At 50.6% G+C, this 26,100-nt stretch overlaps 1 protein-coding gene across 1 annotated transcript; it reads right to left on the bottom strand.

Moving 5' to 3' along the window:
• Positions 1-11: 11 nt before the first annotated feature.
• ACAA1 (acetyl-CoA acyltransferase 1) lies at positions 12-24,668 on the bottom strand. Its single transcript, XM_052641551.1, has 12 exons — positions 24,420-24,668; positions 24,126-24,219; positions 23,119-23,176; positions 6,156-6,235; positions 5,811-5,853; positions 4,049-4,147; positions 3,104-3,184; positions 1,701-1,891; positions 1,391-1,570; positions 1,042-1,097; positions 788-933; positions 12-554 (listed from the first exon to the last, which is right to left on the bottom strand). The coding sequence occupies exons 1-12, from the start codon at positions 24,588-24,590 to the stop codon at positions 479-481; spliced, it is 1,275 nt and encodes a 424-aa protein (XP_052497511.1). The 5' UTR covers positions 24,591-24,668; the 3' UTR covers positions 12-478.
• Positions 24,669-26,100: the final 1,432 nt, after the last annotated feature.

Here is a 26,100-nt window from a genome sequence, read left to right as displayed (position 1 = left end):
GCCCCCAGTCCTGGAAATAAACATGGCCCAGAGCTCTGGAGCGGTTTACTGGGCACGGGCCTCTGCTGGGGGACCTCTGAACAGCTCCTGGGACGGAGGGACCCCTCCAGGCCTGCGCCTTGTGTCCTCAGGGCTCAGCCGAGGGTGGGTCCGCTGGGCGGAGACCAGGGCACTTAGTGTTCAGATGGAGCAGAGGCAGGACCAGCCTAGTGAGAACTGGCCCTGCAGAAGAACCACAGGCACCGAGGTTAAGACCGCCCATTTACTGTTGCGGCACTCCCCATCCACAGGGCCTGCCCCCAGGGATCACGTGGTGGCCTTGTGGGCTGGGTGTGTCTTAGCCGGAGGGGCCTGACTCTGCATCTGCTCCTGTGCTGGGGCATCTGTTCACGTTGTGTGTGCTCACATCAGCTCAGGTGTCTTGACTTGCCATCCCTCCCATGCTGCAGCGCTGCGGCGCCTCCGCCCTGGGCCGCCGTCAGTTTCCGGGGTATTCAAAGACAGCGGCAGCTCCCATGCCAGTCCCCATGCACATGGACACCACCCCGTAGGCCCTGGGGAAGAAGACACACAGGTGGGGTGGAAGCATGGCCACCAAGCTCTCGCCAGGAAGGCTGAGCTGGGCGCACTAGGGCCCAGAGGACGCCAGACCTCAGGGCGTGTGGGCCCCAGGTGCACACACAGGGTGACGGATGCCTGCTGCAGGCCAGGATCCCCTGTCTCCTCAGCTTGGAGCATGTGGGCGTACGTACACCTCCCCCAGACACCCCCACGGGGTCAGCCTCACCTCTTCCCGCGGCGCTTCAGCTCGTTGAGCAGCGTGATGACCTGTCGAGCCCCCGTGCAGCCCAGCGGGTGGCCCAAGGCCACTGCACCCCCGAGAGGGTTCACCTTCTCAAGGGGGAGTTTCAGCTTCTCCACACAGTACACAGCCTGGGGGGAGGTGGAGCATCAGCTGCGGATCCCTCTCTGGTCCCCTTTGCCCCTCGCCCCCTGGCTCCAACTGGGGGCCCCAGGCCATACTGCAAAACAAAGGCTCACCTGACTGGCGAAGGCCTCGTTGATCTCAAAGATGTCCACATCGTCCACTGTCAGCCCTGCAGGCCCAGGGGAAAGACCTGAACTGACCCAGCGGCCCCCTTAGCGGGATCCTCAGTCTCCCCGGGGGCCCTGCCCCATCCATGGGCTGTAGGCTGCCTGCTATGTCTGCCTTTGTTCAAGATGGGTGTGTGGAGCCTGGCTGGGGGTCGGGGTGCTGGTCTTCACCCCCTCTTCACTCTGCAGCACCCATAGGACCACCCCAGGCACCTGTCCCCCACCTGCCTCAGGCAGCAACAGCACAAGAAACAGGAACTGGATCTGAATCTTGGGGGTGAAGGAGCCACCTTACCTGCTTTCTGCAAAGCCACAGGGATGGCGTAGGCAGGGCCAACGCCCATGATGTCAGGCGGAACCCCAACCACTGCATAGGACCTCAGGACCCCAAGGATGGGAAGGCCCAGCTCTTCTGCCTTGGACCTCCTGGCCAGCAGGATGGCAGCAGCTCCATCACTCACCTGGCTAGAGTTTCCTGGAGGCAAAGCACAGGGTTAGGGAGGCCTGGGGGCCGTGCTGAGGTGGTCCACACCTTCCCCATCCACCCTGCCTGGTGGCTCCAGCACCCAGAGGAGGACACCCAGCGTGCAGCAGCCCCATCTCACCAGCCGTGGTAGAGCCCCCCTCCTTAAAGGCGGGCTTCAGCTTGGCCAGGCCCTCCATGGTGGTGCTGGGGCGGATGCCCTCGTCCTGGGCCACGGTGACGCTTTCCTCTGTGCCCTTGTCGTCACGGACCGTGGTGGTGACAGGCACGATCTCAGCCTGGAAACAGCCCTGGCTCTGGGCTCTGGCTGCCCTGCCAGCACCGTGGACAGCCAGGCTCAGGCTCACATGGGGTTACTTTCTTTCCTGGGGTCCCTCCCTGACGCCCCCACCCACTGCCCTTTGGGACAGAAGTGCAAGCTGAGGCTGCTAAAGGCAGGGACACGCTTGCCTCAGGGGAGTATGGAGAGGGCCTGGTGTGGGCCCCTACTATCTGGGCAGCGGGAGCCCAGGCTTCACAGGGTCTTTCTGGTCATCGGCCTTACCAGCTCCTCAAAGGGGAAGGTTTGAGCAGGAGGCTCCCCTCTGAGCCCTTCACCCAAGAGGGATTAAGCCAACTGAGGCTGGAGCCCCAGGAATATTCGTGCTGGCTTCCATGGACTTTCCGTTCCCTCCCACCAGCCCAATCCCCTCTGTTTCCTGTGATTCCATGTATTTATAAATGACAGGGACTTCCCTGTGGTCCAGCTGCTACAACTCTGTGCCCCCACTGCAGGGGGCCCAGGTTCGATCCCTGGTCAGTACCTCCCACATACCACAACTGAAACCCAGCACAGCCAAATAAACATTTAAAAAATAATAAAAATGACATACACTAAAATACTGGATGAACCTTAGAATTTAAACAGTGTAAAAGCATAAGGCATTTTAGGGTGATTATTGCAATCATATGCAAAGGCCCAGCGGCATTCCCAGGGGAAGAAGCCACAGCTTTTACCCGACTCTATAGTGAGAGTTTGAACCCAAGTGGCTAAAAACCACTGCCTCAGAGAGGCCCACCTGGCTGGAGACCACTGCCTCCACAGCCACACACACCAGGGGGAAAGACACTCAGACTATAATGGGACGTAGGGCTAAGTGCGCAGTGGCACCATCCCTGGTCCACCTCCCTACCTGGGAGGCAAAGGCTTGGAAACCACTTGCTGCCCAGCAGTAGCCTAGGGCAGCTCCATCTGACACCACTTACGCGCTGAGTTGCTTCAGTCGTGTCTGACTCTGCAAGCACACGGACTGTAGCCTGCCGGGCTCCTCTGTCCATAGAATTCTCGAGGCAAGAATACTGGAGTAGGTTGCCATTTCCTCCTCCAGGGCATCTTCCTGACCCAGGGATCGAACCCGTGTCTCTTATGTCTCCTGCATTGGCAGGCAGGTCCTTTACCACTAGCGCCACCTGGGGAGCACACTTAGAACAGCCTCAAAAGCTCACTCTCCAGCCCTTGCAGCATGTCACCCAGACAGCACTCACTTTTGCTGGGAAGCCAGTGCAAAGGTGTCCTGCTTCTCCCGCGAAATGCCAAACCGCTCAGCCACATTCTCTGAGGTTATCCTAGAACACAGATGGGGAACACTGAGTCTGTGTGGGGCCCAGGGCTGCACACGGGGCGGGGACGGGGAGACCTGTGTCTCAGTGACACCAGGCGCACAGGCAGAGGCACCGTAGTTGGGCCTCTAAGCGTGCACACAGGAGGGTTTGGGTGGGGCACCAACTGGCCTGGCCAGCTTCTCCTGCGGCTCAAGGGAAACTGCTTTCCTGTGAGGAGACGAGGACTCCCAGGCCCCCATGGGAGGCCACACCCAGCTTTCTGCTCCCCGGAGCTGCAGCCTCCCACAGGCCAGTGCCACAGCAGGGCCTCTGGCCCAGCCTTCTGGCTTTCCAGGCTTCCTGCAGAAAGCCTTCCCTCGGAGATGGTCCCCAGCTGTGGAGGCAGCCGCGTCCCTTAGCACGTGCTGTGGAGCCAGGACTCCCTGCCCACGGCCCGCGGTGGCGCTGGCCGCAGTGCTCAGCAGCTCTGCAACGACGGCACCTTCGATGCCGCCCTGTCAGGGCCCAGTGCCCTCACCGGCATGGCTGCTGGGCAAATACCTACCGCTTCCTCAACTTTTGAGGCCAAGGTTTTGGGGTGCAGCTGCCCTCAGGCCTTTGTTAATGAGCCCCTTAGGGTGGGAGTGATAGGCTGGGCCATGCTTGGAAACCCAGGGGCACAGATGCACTGGGGGCCTCAGGAAGTCCCATCCCCAGAGGCTGGGCCATGCTTGGAAACCCACGGGCACAGACGCACTGGGAGCCTCAGGAAGTCCCATCCCCAGAGGCCCTGCAGAGCAAGCCAGGCCTGAGGCGGGGGGCCACAAGGGGACCCAAGCTCCTGAAGCCCTGCTCCGGGCTAGGCAGGGAGCTGAGGCCGGTGCTCACCCCATAGGAATCAGGCAGTCTCTGGCCTTCTCATTCTTCACCAGGCGTGAAGTAACATTTCCAGGATTCCCTCTGTCAGCCAGGGACATGGACTCCACCCTGAGGAGGAGGAGGTGATTAGCAGGCTCCCCGCAGACAGCTGGGTGCCAGCAAGTGCTGGTAAATAGCCAGGGAGCCCCGGGCCAGCCAGGCAGAGCTGGGGGTGCAGGGCTGCTGAGCCCTACCTCCACCCCGACCACCGCACAGTCCACGTGCCCGGGCAGGGCCTCACTTCCCTAAGACAACTGCGCCTTCAGCCAGCGGCAGTTCCCAAGGAAAGTGGCCTAGCGTTGGCCACAGTGGGGAAAACATGTCTCACAAGCCCAGGCCCTGCCCTCAGGGGCCACAGATCCGGAAGAGAGAAGAGACCAATATTCTAAAAGCCAGATGTCAAAGAGCAAGCTGAACCTGTGTGGTCAAGGAGGTGCTAGGAGCCGAAGGGAAGGCTGAGATCTGGAGTTGGTGTGGTCACAAAGGGCTTTCAGGAGGTGGCAGGATATAAGGCTTCAGAGGGTGGTAACACGTAACTCTGCATGCTTCTCATGCACCCAGCACTATTTGAAAAATCCTCCCAAGTATTAAGAACGCTGTGAGCAATGCCAGGCCCAGAGAAGCTGAGTTAACTTGTCAGTGGGGACCAAGTTTAGGTAGTCGGGCTCCAGAGCCCACTGCCACCTACAATATCCTGAGCCACTCGTCATGAGCAAAGTCTGAGGAAGAGTCAACCTGTGACACGGGGGACTGTCCTGGCCCAAACCCTCAAACCCTGTAATTTGGTCTTTCACGTGCTTGGGGACTCAAATTCCCCGTCAAACCCATGAAGGCTCCAACCCTCTCCTCAGTCCACACACACCCCCATCCATCGTCCAGTGAGAGTGAGAAGCCCGGGCGCAGCCTGGTCAGTGGCCTTTGCCCGGCCAAAGTCCCTGCGGTGTGGTCTCTGGGTTTATCTACAATTGCTGACACGGGCAGTACAGCCAGCGCCAACTGGCACAGCTCCGAGATGGCCCAGCAGGGCTCCGATGAAGAAATGCTCTGGAGAGGAACTGAGAGGCAGAGGGCGCGGGTCAGGATCCTGGGGCTGCCGGGCCCCCAAGCCTGCCGAAGGCCTGAAGGGGCCTGCGCTCCCAGCACCAGATGCCACCCAGCCTCCCCTGCCTGGAGTGCTGCCCAGCACTCGTGGGGCTCCGTGGACTGCAGCTGAAGAGGGAGTCACAGCTGTCAGAGACCAAAGCACCAGAGATCTGACCGTGTCCCTCAGCCCAGGAGGCAGCGGAAGTTTCCACCTCGGACAGGGCGAGGGGGCAGACAGCCTGTCAGATGAACAAACTAGTCCTGGAGCAGGCAGCTGCCCTGGGCTTTGGGAACCAAAACTGCTTTTTCCACTTTCAGCAACCATCATGAATCAACAAGGGTTGTCACAGACGGGAACCCAGGGCTGCATTTTCTCAAAATGCTTGCCCACATCTCCAGCCTGACAGATTTCCAAGAAAAGAAAGCTCTTTAAAGCCAGTTTCCTCTGGTGTTGAGAGGTGTGAGTGGTTCCCAAACAGCCAGGGCTGGGGGCTGATTCTAAGCAGAATTTGTAGGAACCACTCGCCCCCAGCTGCCTGAAAGGGCTGCAGGGAGAAGCATGAAATCATAGCCTCTGAGAATCAGGAGAGGAACATTAGTTTCATTGTAACAAGTTGGTTAATAAGCTCTGGCAGAAAGAAATTCTTACCCACAAGCCATGCCAATGTCATAAGACCCATTTCTGATGCCACCTGCAACAAAAGCATTTTATAAACATCCTTCCCCAGAGTCCATCTGTCTTGGGAACAGGGGAGCCTCTTCCCCACCTGGTCTCTAAGGGGGACTCAGCCCCAGCCTCTGAGATGGAGACCCAGGAGTGCTCAGAAAAGGCTGGGGGGCTGCCCAGGGAGGAGGGGGGCGCTCCTCCACGCTTTCTGTGGGTACAGTCCTCTCAGAAATTACTGCTTGCCCCTCAGGCAAGGATGACCCAAACCCATGGAGCCAGGACTAAGGCCAGGTCGTAGCCAGGGGTGCCCACCCAGTCACAACTTACCAGCTATGTTGGCTACCGCCTGGAGCCCCGACGAGCACTGCCTATTGACAGCTGACAAAGGCACAGTCTCCGGGATGCCACTGAAACAGGAAGCAAGAGAGTCAGCCCCCTCTCTCTGCCAGTGCTCAGGGAAAGCAAGCCTGGGCTCCTGGCCAGCCTGACTGCCCCTTTGTGGGGGAGGTGGGGGGAGGTCAGACAGAAAGACCAGGGGAACAAACAGGCAGCCCTGCCCGCACTCCAGGCGATTCACACTGGGCAAATCCATTTCTGCAGGCGCTTGCGCCCCAGGCCCTGCAAGCACATGCCCTTCCATCCCGTGATTCTCCTCAACCAAGGCCAAGCACGGCCCAAAGGCAAGAGAAGACTGGTTGGGTCTCGTCTTGCCTTTGAAGGTTCAAAAGTGAAACTGTACAACCCTCTTTCTCCTAGAGCCAGGGTCTCCAACCCTCAGAGCGTGGGTGAGTACCGGTCCCTGACCTGTTAGGAATCGGGCACCGCAGGAGGCGGGTGACAGCTGGTAGCGAGTGACGCTTCATTTGTCCTTACAGCCGCTCCCCATTGCCTGCACTACCGCCTGAGCTCTGCCTCCTGTCAGATCAGCGGCAGCCTTAGATTCTCATAGGAGCTCAAACCCTTCTGTGAAGTGGGCATGCGAGGGATCTAGGCTGTGCGCTCCTTCTAAGAATCTAATGGCTGACAATTCGAGGTGGAGCGAGGCAGTGAGGCTAGGGTGGGGAGTGGCTGCAAATACACATCTATCATTAGCAGAGAGGTCTGACCACACAGACCATAACAAATCAGCTGTAGAGCCATATCAGAGCCCTGTCAGTGAGGGGCAAGCGGCAGTTAAGCTGCGTCTGGTGGCAGGCTTTAAGTCAGAATCTGACGCTTCAGTCCGCCTGTGGCTTGCCCATTATTTTATTGACCACTTCCGTCTGGGCCTCTTTCCCACACCATGCACCTGTCTCCGTTTTCGTAAGCCCACAAGCTAACCCTAGCCAAAAAGAGTAGAAAACAAACGTCGCCGGGGAGCTTCTTTAAAAGGTGGGAAGACCCCATGATGAGAGAGCAGAAGATGCTTAAGACTGCCAACAAAAAAGAAAGCTGCATTTAAAAGAAAATGCCAAGAGTCCTAATTATGGGTTCATCACAACGAGTGACTCACATTTTCCAAGCCTGCTTTGTAACTGTGTGGTGACCAGCTATCCAACAAAGCTAAAAACCCTTCAAAACTGCTTCACCACGTGGGGACCAAGCACCCTGCATGAGAAGACAAGCCTTGGGACTTCCCTGGTGGTACAGCGGGGAGGAATTTGCCTAACAATGCAGGGAGCACGGGTCTGCTCCCTGGTCCAGGAGCATTCCACATGCCTCAGAGCAGCCAAGCCCGAGCGCCACAGCTACTGAAGCCCACGTGCCTAGAGCCCCTGCTCCACAACAGAGTAGCCCCCGTTCGCCACAATTAGAGAAAGCCTGGGTGCAACAGCGAAGACCCAGCGCAGCCAGAAGGACAGACAGACAGACAGACAGGCCTTTGGCATTTCTACAAAGAAAAAACTCAAACATGAAGAACAGAAGCAATTGCTGAAGGCTACCACTCACTTCATCAAATGGACCTGTACTGAGAGCATCATTTGTAGTGCTAACCTTATAGCTAAAGTTAAGAAGCCCTTCTCTATTGGTAAAGAGTTGATCCTGCCTGACATCTGCTGTGAACTTTTAGAGGAGAGGCTGCAGTGTAAATGGTGGCACGTGTTCCTCTTTCAGACAGCACCGTAACTAGACAAACTGATGAGAAGATTAATAGCAGCGGACATTGTGCTGTGCGCCGTGCTGAGTCGCTCAGTCGTGTCTGCCTCTTTGCAAACCCACGGACTGCAGCCCGCCAGGCTCCGCTGCCCATGGGATTCTCCAGGCAAGAATACTGGAGTGGGTTGCCATGCCCTCCTCCAGGGGACTCTTTCGAACCCAGGGATCGAACCCAGGTCTCCCACCTTGCAGGTGGATTCTTTACCATCTGAGCCACCAGGAGAGCCCAACACAGCTGTTAGAGAGGATAAACGACTCACCGTGGTACACAGACCAGGGTGGTAAGTCTATCGAATTGGACAAGGCAACAGTGCCTGTCTGCGCAATCTACTTTGGAGGAGGATGTGTATGAGCGTATGTTGTGTGCCCTTTTGTTGCCAGCCACACTACAGTTGCAGAAAGATTCCATTCTCTGGATGATCACACACCAGGAAAACTGAATTGGTCTTTTTGTGTCACGCATGAAAGGAGTAGCTGCCATGGCTGGACGGCTTTCTGGTTTCACTACTCACGGCAAAGAGGTAGCTTCTGAATGTGAGTCCACACACCGCATCATCCACAGGGAAATGCCGGCTATCTGAAAAAGTCACCCCAACTTAACAGTGTTCTGCAGGATGGGGTTATAGTTATCAGACAGACTAAGGTACTTGCCCACAACTCATGTCTGTTCACATAACTCTCTGAGGAGATGGACTCAGAGCACACATGTCTTATACACAAGATCACTGGCCAGAGTCACAAGAGCCGCTCCAGAAATTGCTTTTAGGAAAAGTCACCACATTTCAGTGATGCAGAATGGATCACAAAACTTGCCTACTTGAGTGACACACTTGACCTCCTCAAGGAATTCAACCTGTCATTTTAGGGTAGAATGACAACTGTGTTCAAGTTGGCAGATAAAGTGGCTGTATTCAAAGCCAAACTGGAGTTGTGCGGGCAGTGGGTAAACGCTGGGACTTTTCAAACATCAGCAGAGATTCTGAAATAGACTGAGCCCGTGCCTTCTTTCTCCCAGCTGTTGCATGATCACCTACCTCAGCTTTCAGTAGAGCCTGAGCATTGCTTCCCGACCACAGAAGACCCCCGACCCGGGAAGGAATGGATCCGCAACCCGTTTGTGAATGAGCCAGGGAAGTTGACTTTGGCTGTGCTAGAAGAGGATCACTGCTTTAGACTGAAAATGACGGTGGCCTTAAAAGTCATGCTTCAGACAATGTCAAATCTCCACACTTTCTGGGTTCAAATCAAGGCGGAATATCCTGAGATTTCCACAAAAGCACTGAGAAACCTGCTTCCATTTCCAACAGCTAATCTTCATGAGGCAGGGTTTTCTGCAGTGACAGCAACCTACCTGAGATCATGGAGTAGGCACTTTTTTCCCACCACCCCCAGATGGGACTGTCTAGCTGTAAGAAAACAAGCTCAGGGCTCCCACTGATTCACTATGGTGAGTTGTATAATTGTCTCATTATACAACACAGTGTAATAATAATAGAAACAGTGTGTACTGTAAATTTAATGGGCTTGAATGATCCTGAAACCATCCCCCCACCATACACCAGTTCGTGGAAAAACTGGCTTCCACAAAACTGATCCCTGGTGCCGAAAGGATTGGAGACTGCTGCCCTAAAGAACACAGAAGAGGGCCTGTGGCCAGGACAGAGAGCTAGCGCAAAAGAAATGTCTAAAGTGTGACAGAGGGCTAACAGGCCCAGGAAAAGAGGCTCGACATTGCTGACCATTAGAGAAATGCAAGTCAGAAGTATAATGAGGTGTCACTCCACACCAGTCAGAATGGCCATCGTTTAAAAGTCTACAAATAACAAGTACTACAGAGGGTGTACAGAAAAGGGAACCCTCCTACAATGCTGGTGGGAAGGTAAGCTGGTGTAGCTACTATGGAGAACAGTATGGAGGGGCCTCAAAAAGCTAAGAGTAGAGCTGCCATCCGATCCAAGAACCCCGCTCCTTGGTGCACATCCAGACAAAACTCGAATTCAAAACGACACGTGGATGAGAGGCAAGACAGATCCCCCACATAACCAGGTAGGGAGAAAGAAAGAAGGGAAAAGGAAGGGGAGGTGGGATGGAACCGAGACCCCCGAGGTGGAGCTGAAAGAGAGAAGGTTCCTGCATGTAGGGAAGCCCTCTCACTGGCAGGGAGATCAGCTGGGCAGAAGAGGATCTTCGGAAACTCGGAGAATACAGCAACCGGCAGGCAGGACGGAGAGACCCGCACAGGTGGTCCGGCCCCAGCCCTCCACACCCCGGCCTGAGACACGTGCCCGCTGGTGCACATCGGCTGGGTTTTCAAAGCAGACCTGGGGAGAGGGCTGCCGCTGGCTGCCACGAGACAGCCTGAGGTGGCGGGAGTGAGGAGCTCTGCAGCCGAGAACGCTCACGGAGGAAGCCGGGACCACTATACACGCGGAGCCCCACTGCTAAGTGATGTGCAAAGGGTGGGGTCACCATTGGGCCTTTCTCCCAAGTGGCCACCCTACCTTCCTAGACACCCGGAAGGGCTCCAGCCAGGACAGGCTCTCACGCCCCTCCCTTCCAGAGTGGGCTGATGCACTCTGGGGCAGACTTGGGAGCAGGGACCAGAGGGTGACCCACATGCAGAGGTGGGGCTGAAACCACGGCTGAGCCTCAGAGGCGGTGCAACTAAGGAAGAAGAGCTGCAATCTCTCCTCCCAGCTGCATGAACAACAGATTTACACCCCACGATGGGATTATTTAACTTATATGCAGAGTACATCATGTGAAATGCCAGGCTAGATGAAGCTCAAGCTGGAATCAAGATTGCCAGGAGAAATATCAATAACCTCAGATACACAGACGATACCTCCCTTATTGCAGAAAGTGAAGAGGAACTAAAGAACCTCTTGATTAAGGTGAAAGAGGACAGTGAAAAAGCTGGCTTAAAACTCAACATTTAAAAAAATAAGATCATGGCATTCAAACCCATCACTTCATGGCAAATAGATAGGGAAAAAAATGGAAACAGTGACAGACTTTATTTTCCTGGGCTCCGAAATCACTACAGACAGTGACGGCAGCCATGAAATTAAAAGACACCTGTTGTTCCTTGGAAGAAAGACTATGCAAACCTAGACAACATATTAAAAAGCAGAGACATCATTCTGTTGACAAAGATTCGTATAATCAGAGCTATGGTTTTCCCAGTAGTCATGTACAGTTGTGAGAATTGGACCATAAAGAAGGCTGGGGAGCAAAGAATTGATGCCTTTAAACTGTGGTGCTGGAGAAGACTCTTGAGAGAGTCTCTTGCACAACAAGGAGATTAAACCAGTCAGTCCTAAAGGAAATCAACCCTGAATACTCATTAGAAGGGCTGATGCTGAAGATGATGGCCAAAATGAGCAGACTCATTGGAAAAGACCGTGATGCTGGGAAAGAGTAAAGGCGGGAAGAGAAGGGGGTGACAGATGATGAGACGGTTGGACGGCATCACCAACTCAACGGACATTGAGTTTGAGCAAGCTCCGGGAGATAGCAGAGGACAGCAAAGCCTGGTGTGGTGCAGTCATGGGGTCGCAAAGAGTGGGACACGACTGAGCGACTGAACAACAGTGGGCTTTGTGAAGTCAGTGTCTGCAGAACATCTCCTGCAGCCCAGACAGGTCTAGCTTTCTCAGCTGAGAACTTCGTGGACATGCACACGCTGAGGTGGGGCCAGGGCAGAGTCTGAGCTGCTCCACAGCACCCCAGGGGGTCCAGATCCATAATTACCAGGCCATGACTTCAGTGGGTGGACGCTGGTGGCCTGGTGAAAACAACACCTAAGAGACGCCAGGGCCAACTGCGGCATCCCCACACTTAGGATGGGGCTGAGAGAGGCACCGATGGCGTCATCTGAGAGCTCACACACGGGTGAAAGGCGACAACAGAGCACACCCATGGTGTGTGAACAGCTCCGGAGTGGGAATACTCACTGGTTTCTAGGTGTGTGAATAGCTCCGGAGTGGGAATACTCACTGGTTTCTCTCTGAGTGGGAGTGCTCCCTCCCCGCCTCCCTCATACCGCATATCACACACACAGTTAAGGAAGTGATCTGAGGGCCTCTACTCCAACACCTAGGGAGCAGACTGCGCCTTGACAGGCCACTGCAACCACAGAGCAGAGTGGAGGCCCTGATCAATACCCAGCGCAGGCTTTGCTCACTGCATCAGTCACACCCCCTGTCAGAGGGGACAGTGGCCAGCACACACTAGGGAAAGAGGTGGCAGACATACTGTGAAGAGTTCTCGCACCAACAAATATTAAACACACGCAGACTACACAGGATGTTCCCACATAAAAAGAGCCCTCCAAGACAGTCTGAGGGGCTGGCCTTAGAAGGAAGAACCCCCAGATCATTGAGCCTTGAAGGCCAGCAGGGCTTGAGTGCAGGAGCTCCACAGGGCTGGGGGAACAGAGACCCCCTCTGTGAGGGCACACAGCCGGTTTCATGCACACTGGGGCCCGGCTTAAAGCAGCACCTTTACAGGAACCTGGGCGAGGCCCACCTAGTGGTCTTAGAGGGTCTCCTGGGCAGGCAAAGGGCGGCTGCAGCTCACCAGCTGAGGTTCAGGACAAGCACAAGGATAGTGGCGCCTCCAGGGAATATGACTGGTGTGAGTTCTCCTGGAGGCCCCCATTTCGGCACCAAGACCAGGGCCCACCCAACAACCTGCAGGCTCCAGTGCTGGAAAGCCTCAGGCCAAACAACCAACTCTATAGGAACACAGCCCCACCCACCCATCAGAAGACAGCCTGCCTGGGCTTCCCAGGGGGCCCAGTGATTGGGAATCCGCCTGCCAATGCAGGGGACACGGGTTCCCATCCCGAGTCTGGGAAGATCCCACATGCTGTGGAGCAACTGAAGCTGTGTGCCACAACTACTGAAGCCCGCAGCCTGAGCCCGTGCTCCCCAGCAAGAGACGCCTGTGCGCTGCAGCTGGAGAGCAGCCCCCACTCGCCGCAGAGAGAAAGCAGCAACGAAGGCTCAGCACCCGACACAGTAACAAATAAAAAAGCAACAAATAACATACAAGGAATCCCCAGAAGGTTATCAACTGATTCAAGGTTATTTCATTAGCAGCAATGCAGATCTGAGGAGAGGGAGTGGCTCAACATATTTAAAGTGATGAAAAGGAAAAACCGACAACCAAGAATTCCCAGCAAAGTTTTCATTCAGATTCAACGGAGAAATCAAAAGCTTTACAGCCCAGCAAAAGCTAAGAGAACTCAGCACCACAAAACCAACTAATTCCCTAATAAGAAAATTTAAAAAATGGGAAAGCTCTCCAATAAAAGCAAACAAAGTAACAGGAAACCATCCACACACAAACAGGATGGCAAAACCAGCAAGCATGACGGTCCAGTGGCTGGAGAGCCGCCTCGCAGCGCAGGGGATGCGACCTCGATCTGTGGCGCCGGAACTAAGATCCACATGCGATGGAGCGACTGGGCCCACGCAGCCCAGCTATGGAGCCTGAGCACCACAGCAAGAAACCCCCCATGCCACAGCTAGGACCGACACTGCCAAATAAACAAAACAAATTTTTAAAAAGTCAGCACTCATGAGCAGAAGAGAGTACAACCGAAGGAAATGGGAACCACATTTGAAATTAAGAACCAGCAACTTAACCTTGTCCATATATAGATCGCTGTATCGAAACCTCATGGGAACTGCAAACCAAAACTATGATAGATTCACATACGGAAAAAGCAACCCAAACACAACACTAAAGACAGTCCTCAAACCACCGGAGAAGAGAATGGAAGAAAGGAAGACCAACAAAAACAAATCCAAAACAATGACAAAAATGGCAATAAGGTGGCGGTGCGGAACTTCCCTGGTGGTCCAGGGGTTGAGAATTCACCGTCCAGTGCAGGGGAGTGGGGGTGATCCCTGATCAGGGAACTAAGATCCCACAGGGCACCTAAGCCCATGCACCACAACTAGAGAGAAGCCCTCGAGTCACAATGAAGATTCCATGTGCCAAGACGGAGACCTGATGTAGCCAAAAATAAATAAAAATATTTAAAAAAGAAAACGGCAATAGGAACACACATATGGATAACTACCTCAAATGTAAAGATTTAAATGCTGCAACCAAAAGACACAGACTGGCTGAATGGATACAAAAACAAGACCCATATACATGCTATCTATAAGAGACCCATTTCAGACCGAGGGACACATACAGCCTCAAAGTGAGGGCGTGGAAAAAGATATTCCATGCAAATGGAAATCAAAAGAAAGCTGGAGTAGCAATACTCATATCAGATAAACTAGACTTTTAAGAAAAGACTGTTACAAGAGACAAGGAAAGACAGTATATAACAACTGAGGGATCAATCCAAGAAGACGACATAACAATGTAAATATAGACGCACCCAACACAGGAGGACTTCAACGTTTACAGCAAATGCTAACAGCCATAAAAGTGAAAACGGGGCGTGAAAACATGCTCACCTCGGTCACGGCCGCTGTGGGAGGCGGGAGGGGCCTGCCAGGGGCTGGGCAGCCTCAGCCTGACCTGACCCTGCGGACAGTCCATCACCAGACTGCACACTCACACAGAGCTTAGCACCTCTCACAGGAGGACAGATCCTCCCTATGATTCCTGAGGGTCCTCTTGACCCTGCTTGTGAGAGGCACCGTGGTACAGGCATGGTACCAGAGAGTCTCAGGTTTGAACCTCACCTCCATCAGTGCCACTACTGTGAAGCCCTGGCCAAGTCACTTAACCTCTCTGAGCCTCATCTGCAGGCTTTCAAGAAACAGCAACTGCTCTGGTAGGTCAAGTCAGCCAAAGCACTTCCACCCTCACCCTCCTCCCCACATGGCCCACTCCAAAGCCAGACAGGATATGGAGGGTACCCTGCCACTCTCAACCCTCAGGGCATCACAGCCAGCTTCTCCATTTTATAGCCATGCAGCCGAGGCCCAGAGAGGCAAAGGGACTTCTGCAAGTCACACAGCCAGTGAATGTGGGATGGAATCAGGACTGACCCCAGATTGGGCAACAATTCTCACATGAAGCCACGAACAGTTCTTCCGCAGAGATTGGTGACACCTCAAGAACAGAATTATACGTGCAAATCAGAGAGGACTGGGGCAGGATGACCAAGGCTGATACAATTCACAGCTGGAGATTCCACAACACTGGTTCCAGCCAGGAGTCTCCTGGCATACGACTGCTAAATACTGGCTTCAAACAAACCAATGGGAGCCACAGACCAGACACTGCAATAAGACAAGATCACCTTTCTCCAGTTGTGGAATGTGGGTTCAGTAACACTGCACACTCAAAGGCCTTTTTTTATGAAATGTCCTGACACACACAGAAGTAGGGAGAATACTATAATGAACTCCCACATGCGAATCACCCAGCTTCCTCTATTGTCAACACTAGTCAACAGTGCTTCCTTTCTCCCCCTCCCACATCTTTCCCAAGGCTGTAGTGCTTAAAGCAAATCTCAGATGCAATGTCCTCTCACTAGCAACCCGTTCAACCTGCCAAGCCAATGAATGACATTGTTTTTACATAACTGGCATGCCAATGTCACACCTAACAAAAAATAACAATAACCCTTAAATAATCTAATATTTAGTCCATGTTAAAGTTTCCCAGATTGTGTCAAAGATGTCTGTTTGCAATTAGAAGAGTGTTCACAAAATTTATTTTGCTCCAAATTCTACAACTATGGCACTTCACATGTTCTACTTCCAAGAAGGGCTGTACGAGGCACAGAGATAGGAAATGCATCAATGCCACCTCTGAAAAGCTCCACCTGTGTGCTGGACACAAACTAGCTCACAGTAGGCCCTCAAGATGAGGCCAGGTTCCCTCTTAACCTCTGTACCCAGTCCAGCAGCCCTGGGGAGGGTGGGCCCCACCTGTGCACCATGGACTATTACTCAGCAATGAAAAGGAACACGCTGCTGATACAACAATCTGAATGAAATCTACAAAGAATTATGCTGAGTGAAAAAAGCCAATTCCAAAAGGTTACAATCGGTATGGTTCCCTTTATATACCTTTCTTGAAATAAAATTACAGAAATAGAGAAGAGATTAGTGGTTGCCAGGGATCAGGGAGCGGAGGAGTGAGAAGGAAAGTGGGTGTGACTGTAAAATGGTCCTTGTGGTAGTGGAAATGTTCTGTAATTTGATGGTATCAATGTCAACATCATGGTTGGGAAATTGTACAATAGTTTTTCAAGATGTTCCCACTGGGTGAAACTAGGGAAAAAGTACATGAGGGTCTCTGTATTCTTTCTTAAAATTGCATATGATTATCTCAAATATACTATCTCAAAATAAAAAGTTTAAGAAAAAAAGGGGAGAAATTGAGAGTAATACAATAATAGTAGGGGACTTTAACACCCACTTACACTAATGGGACAGACGACCCCGATAGAAAATCAGTAAGGAAACATAAGCTTTAAATGATACATTAAACCAGATGGACTTAATTGATATTTATAGAGCATTCCATCCAAAAACAGCAGAATATACTTTATTCCCAAGTGCATATGGAACATTCTCTAGGACAGATCACATCTGGGGCCACGAATCAAGCCTTGGTAAATTTAATAAAATTGAAATCATATCAAGCATCTTTTCCAGCCACAATGCTATGATATTAGAAACCAATTACAGGGAAAAACTGAAAAACACGAACACATAGAGACTAAACAACATGTTACTAAACAACCAACAGATAACTAAAGAGATCAAGGAGGAAATTTTAAAAATACCTAGAAACAAATGACCATCAAAACACAGCAATCCAAAACCTATGCAGTGCAGCAAAAGCACTTAAAAGAGGGAAGTTTACAGTGATAGTCTTATCTCAGAAAACAAGAAAAATCTCAATTAAACAACCTAACCTTATGCCTAAAGCACCTAGAGAAAGAAAAGCACATAAAACACAAACTTAGTGGAAGGAAAGAAATCGTAAACCTCAGAGGAGAAACAGAGATGAAGAAAACAATACAAAAGGTCAATGGGAGTGGCAGCTGGTTCTTTCAAGATACACAAAATCGACAAAACTGATAAATCTTTAGCTAGACTCAGCAGAAAAAAAAGGGAGTGGGCTCAAATCAATAAAGTTAGAAATGAAAAAAGTTACAACTGATGTCAAAGAAATACAAAAGATCATAAGAGACTACTACAAGCAATTATACACCAATAAAATGGACAACCTAGAAGAAACGGACAAATTCTTAGAAAAGGTACTACCTTCCAGCTGAACCAGGGAGAAATGAGAAATACAAACAGACCAGTTACAAGCACTGAAATTGAAACTGTGATTAAAAAAAAATTCCAACAAACAGAAGTGAATTCTTCACAGGTGAATTCTATCAAACATTAAGAGCTAGCACCTATCCTTCTGAAACTCTTGCAAAAAATTACAGAGGAAGGAACACTCCCACGTTTATTCTATGAGACCACCATCAGTCTGATACTAAAACCAGACAAATACCAACAAAAAAAAGAAAATTACAGGAATTCCCTGGTGGTCCAGTGGTTAAAAATCAATCCACCTGCCAATGCAGGGGACACGGGCTCGATCCCTGGTTCGGGAAGATTCTGCACGCAGGGGGCAGTTAAGCCCGTGGGCCACACCTGCCGAGCCCTCTCTCTGGGATCTGCAAGTCTCAACAACTGAAGCCACCACAGTGAGAAGCCCACGATGAAGAGCAGCTCCTGCCCACTACAACCACCAAAAATCCTGCACGCAGCAATGAACGCACAGTGCAGCCCAAACTAACATTCTTTAAAAGTGTATGATCTATCTTAAATGTTTTACTTAATTTATTTTTGGCTGTGCTGGGTCTTTGTTGCTGTGCAGGGGCTTCTTCTGGTTGCAGCGCGCCGGCTCCTCATTGCCATGGCTTCTCCTGTTGCAGAGCAGTGGCTCTAGACACGTGGGCTCAGTACTTGCAGCGTTCAGGCTTAGTTCCTCCGCAGCATATGGAATCCTCCCGAATTAGGGATTGAACCTGTGTCCCCTACCTTGGTGGCAGATTCTTAACCACTGGACCAGCAGGGAAGTCCAATAATAAATAAATTTTTAAAGAAAAGAATAAACTGGAGAGAGAGAATATTTAAAGAAAAAAGGAAAGAAAATTACAAGCCAATATCACTGATGAACACAGACACAAAAATCCTCAACAAAATACTAGCAAACCGAATCCACCAACATACTAAAAGGATCATAAATCCACGATCAAATGGAATTTATCCCAGGGATGCAAAGGATTCTTCAATATATGCAAATGAATCAATGTGACATACCACATTAACAATCTAAAGAATAAAAACCATTATGATCATCTTGATAGATCCAAAAGAAGCTTCTGAGAAAATTCAATACCCATTTATGATAAAAACTCTCCAAAAAGTAGGCTTGGGGGAACCTACTTCAACATAATAAAGGCCATATATAACAAACCCACAGCTAACATTATTCTCAACAGTGAAAAACTGAATGAATTTTCTCTAAGATCAGGAACAAAATAAGTAGCTCACTCTTGCCACTTTTATTCAACATAGTTTTGGAAGTTCTAGCCACGTCATCACAGAAGAAAAAGAAATAAAAAGAATCCAAGTTGGAAAAGAAGAAGTAAAACTATCACTGTTTGCAGATGACTTGATACTATACACAGAAAATCCTGAATACTCTACCGGAAAACTACTAGAGCTCATCAATGAATCAGTAATTACACAGTATACATAATTAATACACAGAAATCTCTTGCATTCCTATACACTAACAATAAAAAATCAGGAAGAGAAATTAAGGAAATAATCCCATATACCATCACATCAAAAAGAATAAAATACCTAGGATTAAACTTACCTAAGAAGGCAAAAGACCTATACTGTACTTAGAAAACTGTGAGATGCTGATGAAAGAAATTAAGGATAACACAGACAGAAGAGAGATATACTTTGTTTTTGGATTAGAAGACTCAATATTATCAAAATGACTATACTACCCAAAGCAATCTACATATTCAATGCAATCTCTGTCAAATTACCAATGGCATTTTTCACAAATTAGGGAAAAAAAAATCTACAATTTGTATGAAAACACAAAAGATCCTGAATACCCAAAGCAATCTTGAGGAAGAAAAACGAACCTGGACCCAGTGCAGGGGTCCTAGGTGCGATTCCTGGTCGGGGAACTAGACTCCACCTGCCATGACTGGGAGTTCACGTGAGGCAACTAAAGATCCCATGTGCCACAACTAAGACCCAGTGCAGCCAAACAAATACATAAATGTGCAGTGCATCACCAGCCACAAAATGATTTTTTTAAAAAATAGAAAAATGGAGCTGGGGGAATCAGGCTCCCTGACTTCAGACTAAACTACAAAACTATAATAATCAAAACAGTTTTGGTACTGGCACAAAAACAGAAATACAAATCAATGGCACAGGATAGAAAACCCAGAGATAAACCCACGCACCTATGGTCACCTCATCTATGACAAAGGAGGCAAGGACACACAATGGAGAAAACACAGACTTCAATACATGGTTCTTGGAAAACTGGACAGCTCCATGTGTTAATAAAAAAATGAAATTAGAATGCTCTTTAACACCATACACAAAAATAAATACAAATGGATTAAAGACTTAATTGTAAGGCCAGATGCTACAGAACTCTTAGAGGAAAATATAGCCAGAACACTCTCTGACATAGATCGCAGCAATATCTTTCTTTGATTCACTTCCCAGAGTAGTAAAAATAGAAAAAAAAGAAAGAGAGAGAGAGACCAAATTAAACTTAAAAAGCTTTTTGCACAGCAAAGGAAACCATAAACAAAATGAAAGACAACCCACAGAATGGCTGAAAATATTTGCAAAGTGACCAATAAGAAATTTATCTTCAAAATACAAAAACAGCTCCATGCAGTTCAGTATAAAAAAAAAAAAAAAAAAAAACAATCAAAAACTGGGCAGAAGATCTAAACAAACATTTCTCCAGAGAAGGCATTACAGATGGCCAAGAGGCACATGAAAGGCTGCTCAACCTCACTACTTATTATAGAGTAATGTAAATCAAAACTACAACGAGGTATCATTTCACACTAGTCACAATGGCCATCATCAAAAAGTCTACAAACAATAAATGCTGGAGAGGGCATGGAGCAAAGCAAACCCTCCTACACCACTGATGGGAATGAAAACTGGTGCAACCACTATGGAAAATAGTATAGTGGTTTCTTAAAAAACTAAATATAAAGCTAACAATGATCTGGCAATCCCACTTCTGGGCATATATTTGGAGAAAGCCATAACTCTAAAAGATACATGTATCCAATGTTGACTGCAGCACTATTTACACTTAGCCAAAACATGGAGGCTACCAAAATGTCCATCATCAGAGGAGTGAGTGAAGAGGTGGTACATATATATGATGGAATACTGTTCAGCCACAAAAAAGAACAAAGTAATCCCATTTGCAGCAGCACGGACAGACCTAGAGATGATCATACGATTTAAGTCAGAGAAAGACAAATATATGCTATCACTTGTATGTGGGACCTAAAACAATGATACAAATGAACCTATTTACAAAACAGAAATGTACTTAGAAAACAGATTTATGGCTACCGAAGGGGAAACGTGGGCGGAGGGATAAATTAGGGGTTTGGGATTAACATATACACACTACTATATATAAAATAGATACATCATCAAAGACCTACTATATATAGCACAGGGCACTTGACTCAATAATCTGTAATAACCTATATGGGAAAAGAATGAATATATTTACATGTATAACTGAATAACTTTGCTGTACACCTGAAATGAGCACAACATTGTAAATCAACTGTACTCCAATATAAAATACAAACTGTAAATTTAAGACTCTACAAATAACAAATCCTGGCTAGGGCGTGCAGAAAACAGAACCCTCCTACATGGTTCACGGGAATGTAAATTGGTGCAGCCACTAGGGAAAACAGTATGGAGGGGACTCAAAAAGCTAAAATTAGCCTTGCCGTGTGACTGAGCGACCCAACTCCTGGGCCTATATCCATTCAAAACTATAATTCAAAAATATGCATGTATCCCAGTGTTCACTGCAGCACCATTTACAATAGCCAAGACATGAGAGCGATGCAAATATCCATCAACAGAGGAGTAGATAAAGAAAATGTGATGGGTGTATACAGTGGAATATCACTCAGTCATAAAAGGAGTGAAATAATGCCATATGCAGCAACACGGATGGGCCTAAATAGAGACTGTCACACTGAGTGAAGTCAGCCAGACAGAGAAGGCCAAATATATGCTATCGCTTACATGTGCAATATAAAATATGACACAAATGAGCTTATCTTCAAAACAGAAATGGACTCGCAGAAAACAGACTTGTGATGGGGGCAGTGATTAGGGGAAGGATGGCATGGGAGTTCGGGGCTGACAGATCCAAACTACTATATAAAAATGGATCAACAACAAGGTCCTGCTGTGTAGCACAGGGAATTACAGTCACTATCCTGTGATGAACCATAATGGAGGATATTTTTTTAAAAAGAATGTATATAAATGTATGTGTAACTGAATCATTTCGCTATACAGTAGAAATACAACATTGTAAATCAACTATGCTTCAATTAAAAAAAAAAAGAATGCCTAAAATATAAGGCCAGAAACCATCCCTACTCTCAGCCTTTATGTTCCCACCATTCTCTGTGGAAAGCCTGTTCCCAGCTGGACAAAGAACCCTGACAGGTACTAGGTATTCTAACATCCCTCCTTCGGGTGGGTTCCCCCAGGCTTTCACATGGGTTTCAGCCCTAGAAGCTGGTAGAGCCACCTCTGCCAATGTAATCTGAGCTGGCCATGGGCACAAAGTCCTGCACAAATCCCGAGACCTACAGACTCAGAACCTCGGGGTGAAACCTGCTGATTCTAGCACATAACCCGAGTTGGGAACCTCTGGACTCGAGGCCAGGCCAGGTTTTGCTGAAACCTTCTTGGGTGGAGAATGTCCTAGGCACCTGTGGCCTGTTTACCCTTCCCAGGTCCCCTAACACCCTACTACTTAATTACTGCCCCTTCACCCAATCCACCCAGTGATCAGTGAACACTGACTCTGTGTGAGGGACGCTGACATGCAGGGAAATACAGCGCCCGAGAGGACGCCCAACCACACGCAGAAAGTGAATTAACTAGCCACATCTACAGCAACAGAGCAAGACAGCAAAGCACATCAAAAGGAAGCACGTAGCCAGCGACTGGAAAAGAAGGGGCCCTCTTGCTAAGCCTTGGGTGCTCAGCAAAGTCTGGTGAAAGTGGTGACACTGTTTGGTCAGAGTTTAACTAGCGAGAAGGGAGGCAGGGACAGTAGACTGACCAGCTTAGGGAAAGCAGTGGGCAGACAGGGTGGCTTAAAGCAGCAGCAGCAGGCAGGTAAGACTGGCAGGCAAATCCGGAGCCGGACCGAGGAACCTTCTGAACTCTAGGCTAAGCAGTCTGAATGTCTCCTAGTCGCCACATCTTTTCTCATTTTCCTGTGCCTTCACTAGTTCATGTTCCTATTATTGCTTCTCCATCCAACTGGGATTATAGAGCTAAGTGGTTCTTAAATCTACACATGAAAATAATTTAAAGCTCCTCCCCCATCTTAGGATAAGAGGTACAGGGCAATTCACCAGGGTACCTTCTGGGCGACCCCTGGATTCTGGCCCATTCCCAAGTCTCTGTGGATGAGCTCTGCTTTGGAGGCGCCAGCTTACCCAACTAGCATTTAAAAAGCTCTCTTCAATGTGCCTGCCTGGATATTTACAGGTAAATATTTACAGAGTTCACACTTACAAAATCCAAAGCAACAAGCTGACTTAGGCTTAAGAAAGATTGGGCCACAGTGGACTTTCTGCTCAGGCCCAAAGGCTGTTTGTCCCGGCTCTGCACGAGTAACACATCCTCCTTTCAAAGTAGGGGAAAGGTAGCATCCAGAAAAACAGGGTGCCGAGCACCCTGGCTGTGTCGGGGTCTGGAGTCCACCAGACCCTGATCTTCTCCCACCAGCAGGCTGAGTTCTCTGGGGCCGGAGCCCAAGCAAGAGTCCGAATAGCCAACCCAGAGCAAGAACTAGAAAAGTTTACCTCAGAAACTGGGCGATTCGGGCCATCATCGCTCCGGCCCCGGGCTGAAGCACATTTCCTGTGGAGAGCAAACCTCCAGTCAGTGCCAGGTGGTGCTCTGGGCACTAAGGTACGGCTGTGATGACCAGACAGGGGGCGTTCCAAATCCTCCTTCAGAACCACTGGAATGTCAAGGTCTGGAGCAGAGTGAGCCAGCTACACAGCAGCGTGTGCTGGTCAGACACTAGATCCAGTCCCTGAGAGGCCCATGATCCCCTGCCCATGCACCCTGCTTTTCCAAATCGGCACACTCTGGGCAGGTCGCCTGCCTTTAAAGGTAACACAGAAAGAATGTAGTGCAAAGCTTGAAGTCGGAGGAGGCAGTCCTGTCAGTTAGCAAAGTGTTTCTGAAAATGCACACCTCCTTGATTGTCCTCCACCTACTCACACTCCAGGGGTTGAACTGTGATCCCCCACCTAGGGGTGGCACCTCTGTGATGAGACTCTTACCATACAATGTTAGGTGGGGGAAAAAGATTAGACTAAAGGTCAAGAGGTCCTAGATTCAGGTCCAAGCTCTGCCGCAAATCCCCCGGGCAGTTTCTCCATTATTAACTGTAAAGCTGGACTTTGATGGTTTTTCGATGCTCCCTCTGTTCTACCCTGGCAATAGACAGGACATCAGGATGGGTAGAGAAACCCAGACTCCTGTCCCTTAGAGTGTTCTCAAACCCTGGCACCAAGACTCTGGCGTGGAAATGTTTGTCCCTTGCGATTCCTACTTCCTATCATACTTAATATGAAGAATGTGCTTGGAGCCGGCACAGAAAGTGCCTGGACGCGGGGGTGGGAGGGGTGGTGGAGTCTATAGCCCTAAAAAGATGATTACACTTATCTGCGTGCAGTCTGTCGCCATTCCCCTCACTGAAGACGCCTGGAAAGCGCCTGAACGGAGGGAGGTGTTTGAGGAGCGCTTTGACGGGATGAGAAGGCGAGGATCGAGCGCAGGGCCAGGGTGGTCCACTCACCCACGCAGATATCTCCCAGCTGGGCCGGGCTCAGCTTGACGTCCTGGAGAACCGCGGTCATGACGGCGGAGAGAAGCTCGTCGGGGGTGGTGTCCTACAGCCGAAAGAGCGACCGCTAGGATCCCAAGTCCGTATCCCAGCTCCCAAAGCCTCGCCCTCCCCCAAAGGGGCAGAGCGGTCACAGATCGGGCGCAAAGCCACCACCGACGCCGAAGGGAAACGAACGGAGGAGCCAGACCCCAGCCCACCCCGGGCCTCCATCTCACACCTGGCTCTCGAGCCCAGGTGCCTCACCTTAAAGCCGCCGCGGCCCGACCGGCCAATGGCTGTGCGCCGCCCGTGCACCACCACGACATCCTCTGCGGACGCCCGCCGCGCGCCGCTCCAACACGGGGCGGCCTGCGGCTCCGGGTCCGAAGCGGGCCGGCCCTTCAGGTGACCCAGCACCACCTGCAGCCTCCGCATTGCGCAGCTCGGCCGGGTAAACCCTCAACCAGCCAGGAGGAGAGGGCAGCAACCAACAGACCGTGGCCCACGCAGGCGCGGAACCTTACCTCTGACCCACAGAAACCTAAGTCCCACCCACAGACCTACTGGTCTGACTGGCCTTTCCCTCTAAAAGTCCCGCCCACCTCCCCGCCTCAGCCAAGCTCTGGTTGGCGAGCCTGCCTGAGGTCCCGCCCCAAGCCGCAAACCGAGCCTCCCAAAGTTAGACATCAGAGCGTCTTTTCACTCAAAGCCCCGCCCACAGTAGCCTACGCCTGCCAACCGAGGTGGACTCTTCTGAAGCCTCGCGCAGAAACGCGGACAGGAATCCTTTCCACTTGCAGCCCCGCCTACTGCCAAACCGCTGGCCGGTTTGCAAGAGCACCTTTCGTTGCTTGAAGAAAATTTCACCATTGCCAGGGGTCCCTTTCCCTACAACCCTGCCCACTGCCGGCCACCAAACAGATGGCGAATTGTCAGGAGCGCTGCCTACAGTTTCTTACCCGGGAAAGAGGCGCCGGGGCCTCTCATTCCTCTTCTCCCTTCCTAACCTTCTCTGCTGTCTTCCCCAGGCTGGGAGACCGAGATAATTCCGAGATGCCCCAGAGCCTACCTTGACGCGTTTGGGCTCTCCTGGGAAGTCTTTCGAGAAGACTGAGGGAATCTGGGATTCTGGGGAGGCAGGAGAATGGATTGTACAAAGTTGCCGAGATGTGACGGGACTCCCTATCTGGAGAAAGAGCCATATACATACATACACATATTTTTTAAAAACAAATTTTACAGTCAATTTGGGATTAGTGCCCACCTACCCCACTAGGTTGAGGTCTCCACCAAGGCAGGGAAAGACTTTGTATCCGGGGTGCTTGAAATATACTTGACACTTAATAGGTGATCAATAAATACCTACTGAATGAGTGAAAGAACCAAAGCTCCCCAGGTGAGGAGGTGTCACCTGCCCTCTAAAGAGCGAAGCCAGGTGCCGGCTTGACTCCCAACATCAATGATTTCCCCTAGACCCCAGAGGGTAGTACTGGGATTCTCTCAGACACATAAGGTCGGGGTGTCCTGTTACCCTCAAACACGGAGGGAGGGGTTGTGCTCCCCACTTTTGAAGGGCATGGCCGTGGTCTGCCTCTGGCGCCAAAAGGCAATATGCCCTCTCCCTCCTCCATGTCCGAGTGTACAGCCAGGGAGTCCCCAAAGCCCTACGGGCAGGAGTGCTCCCCCAGATTGCGGGGGAGCGCAATTTGCTCCTCGAGCGCAATTGCTCCTCGAGCGCAGCACCGCCTGAATCCCTCAGATCCCCAGTGGAAAGAAGGTAACTCCCCCACTTCCCAAAGATTAAGTCCCGTCTTTCCTGTAAACGCGGAAGTAAGGTCATCGTCCCACCGCCGCGCCAGACCCTAGTGGACAGATGGGTGGAGCTCAGAACACCTCAAAAGGCGGGCTCCGGGTCCCCACATCCCCAGCCCCCCCGAGATCTCGA

This window comes from Budorcas taxicolor, chromosome 1 (assembly GCF_023091745.1).
Source record: "Budorcas taxicolor isolate Tak-1 chromosome 1, Takin1.1, whole genome shotgun sequence".
NCBI classification, from domain to species: domain Eukaryota; kingdom Metazoa; phylum Chordata; class Mammalia; order Artiodactyla; family Bovidae; genus Budorcas; species Budorcas taxicolor.
The sequence above is the reverse complement of the archived record's forward strand: the minus strand, read 5'-3'. Positions and strand labels throughout refer to the sequence as shown.